The sequence below is a fragment of the Argentina silus genome, assembly GCF_951799395.1.
Source record: "Argentina silus genome assembly, contig: scaffold_297, whole genome shotgun sequence".
In the NCBI taxonomy this organism is placed as follows: Eukaryota; Metazoa; Chordata; class Actinopteri; order Argentiniformes; family Argentinidae; genus Argentina; species Argentina silus.
Window position 1 is genome coordinate 5,001 of NW_028152804.1, and position 7,500 is coordinate 12,500.

Below are 7,500 nucleotides of genomic sequence, written 5' to 3' on the forward strand. Positions count from 1 at the left end.
ATTCCTTGGTGACTACTAATGACAATGCCAATTAGCACTATTATAAAGCTACAATGTCGAACTGGACCTTTAACTAAGTGCCTCATTCAGAGACTTTCGAAAAACAATCAAATGTGTCATTAAATGTCTACTATGTCTGTTCTAGATAAGCCTTTTCTCTGATTTCGTCGGTATGAGAAAGTTCTCAAGAGAGTAAGAGAGTTCTCAAGACTCTGGTCGAGTCAAGTCCCTTTGATTTTTTCAATCTAAGAAACACCTGCAGTTTGCTCAGAAGGCCACCTTTTGTCCTGTTAACAAGCATGCTCAGGCAGAGGCAGCTCCATCTGTGAGCCGAGCCCAAACAGGGGAGCAAAGCAGGTTTAAAGATCTGTGTAGGGATATGAATTAGATTGGGGAGAGGGGGTTGTGAAGGGAGGGGGGTGGGGGTCGTTCTTTTGTCCGTCCGAGATTAAGTCTGAGTTCCAGAGGAGGAAAAAGAAGACGATGAAAAAAAAAAAAAAAAAAAACGAGGGATGGAAGAAAAAAAAAAGAGAAAAAAAAGGAAAAGAAAAAAAAAAAGGAGAGAAAAAGCCTTGAAGTTCATTCATTTGAGTCTCTCCTTTCAAGGCTCCTTTTCAAAGATACCTGTGAACTTGGAAGGAGATCTGTGAAACTCTGGTCGGCTTGTGTTCACACTTGACAGGGATTTCAGGTTACCATTCACACAGAAAGCCCTACGCACCACAGGACTCCTTCACCTCCAATATCCTGACAAGTACTGGCTCCGTGAGAGGGCTGCTTACCATGGGCCCCGTACTACGTATGAACCAGGGGAGGCCGGTGGAGGTAGACATCGGAGGACGGAGGGCTCATTGTAATGCATGTCTCCCTGTCCAGGAATGAGATCCCTTGAAAGAAATATTTCATTAATGAATGCTAAAATGGTCCTGCGAAAAGCGCTTTCTAAAATGGAGTGTCCTACCTGATACTCGGTGTGTATACAAACATGTTGTTATGGCCAGGGGTGTTCACGGGGAGTGGACTGATTTTCCCCTTTCTGCCTCTGGTGGCTGCTTCCTCGAATCGTGGGCGCAGGCAGAAACACAACAGCTAATGTCCGACAATGCAAGTCCATTTCAGGGGGTTTATATTATTATTAGGGAGGATGTTATTGTTCGGATCTTCAAACTGAATTTTGCCTCGGTGGCCAGAGGTGGCAGATTTCTGATAAACATACGCCCTGCTCCTTTAATGTGAGGTGGGTTCTTTCCTACAATACGCTCTGAATGGAAGTACACTCACAGGTTCAATGTGTAGAACACTGACCAAATTCTACCACATAGTAGTACTCTGTATTCTCCTCTAAAAATGCATCACGGTTTTAACGGGAGAGCCAATCACTTATGAAGAGACACTGAAAGAAAAACCGAACCAAATCGAGACTCAAGTCATCATAACGCCGGTTCATTTCAACAGCAGTATTGAACGTTATTCTATTGGGAGCGTTTTCCACTGGCGACAGAACATCCAGACCAAGTTCACAACTAGGTTAAAAGTGAAGTCCACAAAAAAAAGCCTCCTGGGACTATAGCATCCATCACTTCATCATAACGTGTGTGTGTGTGTGTGTGTGTGTGTGTGTGTGTGTGTGAGAGAGTGTGTGTGTGTGTGTGTGTGTGTGTAACAGCACAGAGGACGTAATTACAGCTTTGACAAGCCCCCTTCTCCAAAAGTGACGAGATTATTCCTAATTGATGTCAGAGTGGATTAGGGTCCGCTCGGCTGCGGTTCCTAGTGGCAGGTCCTGGCCCTGGGTTCTGGCTGCGGGACGTTGCTGAGAAGCGTGGGTTCTCCCCGCTCAAGCTGTTTCAGCTACGAGAGGACAGTCGGACTTTAGAGAACAGCCTAATGACTGTGTTTGAAGTTTAACGAACCCGAGACCACGTCCCGTCAGCCCTGACCCCCGGTATCCCCCGACACGGGGGGACGGGGGGGGGGGACAATAAGACAAAAAAGGTTGCCATTAACCAGAGGGACACGGCTGAGGGGACGTGTGGTGGCCGTTAGCGACTGCATTGTGAGTGGGGAGAAAAAGCTCATTTATTTACATGCAAACAAAGTTAACCAGAGCTAAGAGAGGTTACTGAGCCGTCCGCCTTCACACAATGGGACTGGGGGGCGACTGAGGGGGGGGGGGGGGGGTACTGTGTGGTAGACTTTGGTGGTATTTCTATAGAAAGGTCAGGGGTCAGCCAGAGACGTTTATCAAACAATATGCATACAATGATGAGTTACACTTGTGAGTTGAATTCTGTTTCATGATTTTTTTATTACGGATTTTTCACACAAAAACAGCACAGAGGAGTAAGTGTTTTTTAAGGAGAATAATCGTTCAAACTGTAAACAAACGAACGGTCTGCTCTTTGGAGGCACGCATCCCTGAGGTTGTCCATGGAAACAGAAGGCTAAAACGTGCGTTCAGTCGATGCCGACGAAGACACGAGGATAATCCATGATCCAGTCTTCAGAACTCACATGGGCTGCGCACAATGAAGCTGTCAAGAGAGTCTGTGTCGCTACAATAAAGCTGTCTCAGAAACTGTCACACACACACACACACACACACACACACACACACAATGAAGCTGTCACATTGTCCTCTTGACCTCTATGCTGAGTGAACAGGTGTCACAGCAGACAATGGCGTCCTCCTCCTCCTCCTCCTCCTCCTCCTCCTCCTCCTCCTCGGCCTCCCCTCTGCCGAGGGAGAATTCACCTCCACAGCGGCAGCCGTACGTGTACACCTCGTTATCTGGAAAAGAACACACACACACACACACACACACACACACACACACACACACACGGAAACGGACACGGACACACACACACGGACGCACACACACACACACACACACACAGACTCACACGGATGCGCACACACACACACACACACACACACACGGACGCACGCAGACGCACACGCACACACGCACACACACACGCACACACACACACACACACACACACACACACACACTTGTCAACAGCTGAAAATCAGAGGAGAATACCGGGATGACTGCCTGAGACTTGGGTGTAGTGTAAGCATGATGTAACATGAAGTAACAGGAGGATGAGGAAGATGACTCACCTTCGTCCCAGCTCATGTCGTCCAGAGAGACGCGGGCGTCCACCGGCCAGCTCTGCTGCAGCTCGCTGGCTGCACGGACACACAGCAAACAGAGAAACACCACACGCTCATGGAAATGTGGACAACAGCAAAAGGATGAGGTAATGTCCACCGTTAACGCTCATTGTGTTAATCAATCACACAGTCAGTGTGTGTGTGTGTGTGTGTGTGTGTGTGTGTGTGTGTGTGTGTGTGTGTGTGTGTGTGTGCATTTCTTTGTATGTGTGTGTGTGCATCTATTTGTGTTTGTGTGTGTGGGTCACATTCTGAGACAGCTTCATTGACATTAACACATGCTGGAGGATGATCAGGCCTATTGTCTACCTCAGCCCCAGCCTGGTGGTTTGATTAGCAGCCTGTTAGCCACACTGGCTAGTCACTAGTGATGGGTGGCAGGGGAGGCTGGTGGAGGTAGAAAGCGGAGGATGATGTCTACCTCCACCAGCCTCCCCTGATGAGTACATACTGTACTAGGCCGATATGTAAGGCTGTCCATCTAAAAGACTGAATATAAAGGAGTTGTATAGTAAAGCTTTTTTGCAGGCTACTCTGTCATCCGCCAGGAGCATTCAGTGATCTAGTGATCGAGAGAGAGGTACTGGGAGAGACAGGACAGGGAGACAGGACAGGGAGAGAGACAGGGAGACAGGACAGGGAGAGAGACAGGACAGGGAGAGAGACAGGACAGGGAGACAGGACAGGGAGACAGGACAGGGAGAGAGACAGGACAGGGAGAGAGACAGGACAGGGAGACAGGACAGGGAGAGAGACAGGGAGACAGGACAGGGAGAGAGACAGGACAGGGAGAGAGACAGGACAGGGAGACAGGACAGGGAGACAGGACAGGGAGAGATGACAGGGAGAGAGACAGGACAGGGAGAGAGACAGGACAGGGAGACAGGACAGGGAGAGAGACAGGACAGGGAGACAGGACAGGGAGAAAGACAGGGAGAGAGACAGGACAGGGAGACAGACACAGGAGAGACAGGACAGGGAGACAGACATGGGAGAGACAGGACAGGGAGACAGGACAGGGAGAGAGAGGTACTGGGAGAGACAGGACAGGGAGAGAGACAGGACAGGGAGAGAGACATGGGAGAGACAGGACAGGGAGACAAACATAGGAGACAGGACAGGGAGACAGACATAGGAGAGACAGGACAGGGAGACAGACATAGGAGAGACAGGACAGGGAGACAGACATAGGAGAGACAGGACAGGGAGACAGACATAGGAGAGACAGGACAGGGAGACAGGACAGGGAGACAGACATAGGAGAGACAGGACAGGGAGACAGACATAGGAGAGACAGGACAGGGAGACAGACACAGGTAGGCAGGAGGAGGAGGGCCAGCCTTGGAAAGGCATGAGAGGATTTGAGATGTCTGACCCCGATGTCTGACCTGAAACTGGGAGATTTTCTGAGAAAGACAATTGTTTTTTCCAGGCATGAAGTACCATGAAGCACCATTACTAATATTAAAAAGTAAACATAGGCTTTTCTGTACATCCAATTCAATCTGACGTCTGACTCACAAGTCTACCGTCCTGGTATCCACCCAGGAACAAAAGAAAAAAAGAAAGAAAGAAAGAAAGAGGAAGCGATGAAAGAAAGAAAGAAAGAGGAAGCGATGAAAGAAAGAACATAACACATCCCTCCGTTTCCAGGAGGACGGCTCCTCCTCGCCAGCCTTCGTGAGGAAACGGTAATTAGCACATCCTGACGCCACTTTTTAATGTTCATCTTTAATTAACCAGGAGAGCACCCTAAGTGGGATCCTTCGCGGCTACGGAGGAATATCAGGATTCGGGCTCGGTGATGAAATTTTCACCTGCTATTCCCACGAGTTATTAACATGAAGTGGTAAGACCGAGAGAAGGTGTCAGTAGTCGGTACATCATAAAAATAAAATATATATATATACTTTATTATTTCACAGATGAGGTTCAAATTATAGATATGGCGGTCAAATGAGTAATTCTGTCGAACTGTGAATACATAAATCGGGGTGGTTCGGAGGATCGGGAACACACTGGGTTTAATGTATAGCCTAGCCCTTACCCCTTACCCCTTACCCTAACATTAATGCATACATTCTATACACAATATACAGCGCCCTCCATAATTATTAGGACAGTGAAGAATCTGTTTTTCTTTTGGGTCTATATTCCAACATTTTGGATTTGAAAAGCAAATTATGAATATGGGGTTAAAGTTGAGATGAGGTTAAAGTAGAGATGATCAGCTTTTTGGGGGGGGTATTGGGGGGGGGGGGGGGTATTTGGGGGGGGGGGGGGGGGTATTTGAGTACATAATTGGTTTGACCTTTTACAAATTACAAAACTTTTTATATACATTATTTATATGCATATTTGTATACATAGTCCCCCTGTGTCATGGGCACTGCATACATACACATTACATTCACTCTGTATATTTGTCAAAAATATTGTCAAAGAGCTTCTGTACCAGTGGAGGATGGTAGAGGTGGACACTGGAATGGAATGGTATTGTGTTTGATACCAGCCTCTACCTCTACCAGCCTCCCCTTTCCTCATTCCTTTCCATGCATTACAATGAGCCCGGCCTCCGATATCTACCTCCACCAGCCTCCCCTGACTGAGACTGAGGTCACCAACTATATTGTCATGCTCAGCCTCTTGATGAAGAAGAGGTGCCCAGAAGACCCAGAGGACTCACATGATGACAGGCATTACTAGGAAAGCCCAGATGACCCTGATGACCAAAGGCATTACTCAGAGAGCCCAAATGACCCTGATGACCAAAGACGACAGGCATTACTAGGAGACCCAGAGGACCCCGATGATTACAGGGATTACTAGGAGAGCCCAAATGACCCTGATGATGACGGGAATTACTAGGAGAGCCCAGATGACAAGAGGCATTACTAGGAGAGCCCAGAGGACCCCGATGATGACAGGCATTACTATGAGAGACCAAATGACCCTCATGAGAGCAGGCATTACTAGGAGAGCCCAGATGACCCTGATGACGGTAGGCATTACTAGAAGAGCCCAGAGAGCCCCCCACACAATGAGTTCACGGGACACTGCTGAACTTAGCCGAGGAGAGAAGTCGAGAGGTTGACTGGTTTAGCATACTCGAAGAGAGTGCCAAGGCACTGGAGGAATATCATTAAGCTCATATTAGCATTCTAGCTAAAGATGCTAGGAGCCAAACACCATGGAAGTCTATGGAGGAGGTGGCTAATATTAGTGTTCTAGCTAAAGATGCTAGGAGCCAAACACATGTATTTGATGTAAGTCGCTTTGGATAAAGGCGTCTGCTAAATGCCATGAATGTAAATGTAAATGTAATGTAAATGCTCTACCAGGCCCAGGGAGGCGGGGTTGGCGAGAAATACACTGTTCTCATAGGCTCTACCAGGCCCAGGGAGGCGGGGTTGGAGGGAAATACACTGTTCCTCTGTTAGGCGCCCTGGCCTGAAACAATGGCCAGCAGCCTGCCTGGGAAGATGGCCACACACGGTGTGTTTTGGCGAGGGGACGGTGCACATTAAGGATGGGATGATGATTTAGGATTACTCAGGGCTGGCTGCACAGCGCTCGGGGAAAGACCCCACCGTGTGTCACAGACCCCAAGCAGATAGGGGCTAGGGGTTCGCCACTACACCCTGCACACACACACACGGGCATGCACGGACACAGATACACCCCCTCACACCCCCTCACACCCCCTCACACACACACACACACACACACACACACACACACACAGTACATCACTCACGCACGCACGCACACACATACTGTACATCACGCACGCACGCACGCACGCACACACACACACACACACACACACACACACACACACACACACACACACACACACACACACACACACACACACACACACACACACACACACACACACACACACACACAGTACATCACGCACACACGCATGCACACTCACACACCCTCTCACACACACCCTCACACACACATGCACACACACACACACACACACACACACACACACACACACACACACACACACACCCTCACACACACACCCGCCCGCCCCACACATACACACACTCTGCCATCTCCACCAGCAGCACAACACAATTACCTTCCCCAGTAATTACCATACATGTGTGCCTAAACACAGGGGAGATGGCGGCCTGGTGGACGACGCTATGAGCTGATTGGAACGCTGCTTGTTTACCATACAGCCAATTGGACGGCTGACGTGGGACTGCTAACACATGGGGACTAGGCCTATATCAGCCTCCAACCAGGTCTCTGACATGGGGACTAGGCCTATATCAGCCTCCAACCAGGTT

At 48.9% G+C, this 7,500-nt stretch overlaps 1 protein-coding gene across 1 annotated transcript in view; it reads right to left on the minus strand.

Moving 5' to 3' along the window:
- Positions 1 to 2,313: 2,313 nt before the first annotated feature.
- dnajc24 (DnaJ (Hsp40) homolog, subfamily C, member 24) overlaps positions 2,314 to 7,500 on the minus strand; it is a 15,346-nt gene continuing 10,159 nt past the window's right edge. The window contains exons 3-4 of the mRNA XM_083697878.1: positions 3,131 to 3,199; positions 2,314 to 2,791 (exon numbers count right to left, since the gene is read on the minus strand). Of these exons, the coding sequence (XP_083554004.1) occupies positions 2,628 to 2,791; positions 3,131 to 3,199 (233 nt within the window). The 3' untranslated portion in view covers positions 2,314 to 2,627. The remainder of the gene's footprint in view (positions 2,792 to 3,130; positions 3,200 to 7,500) is intronic.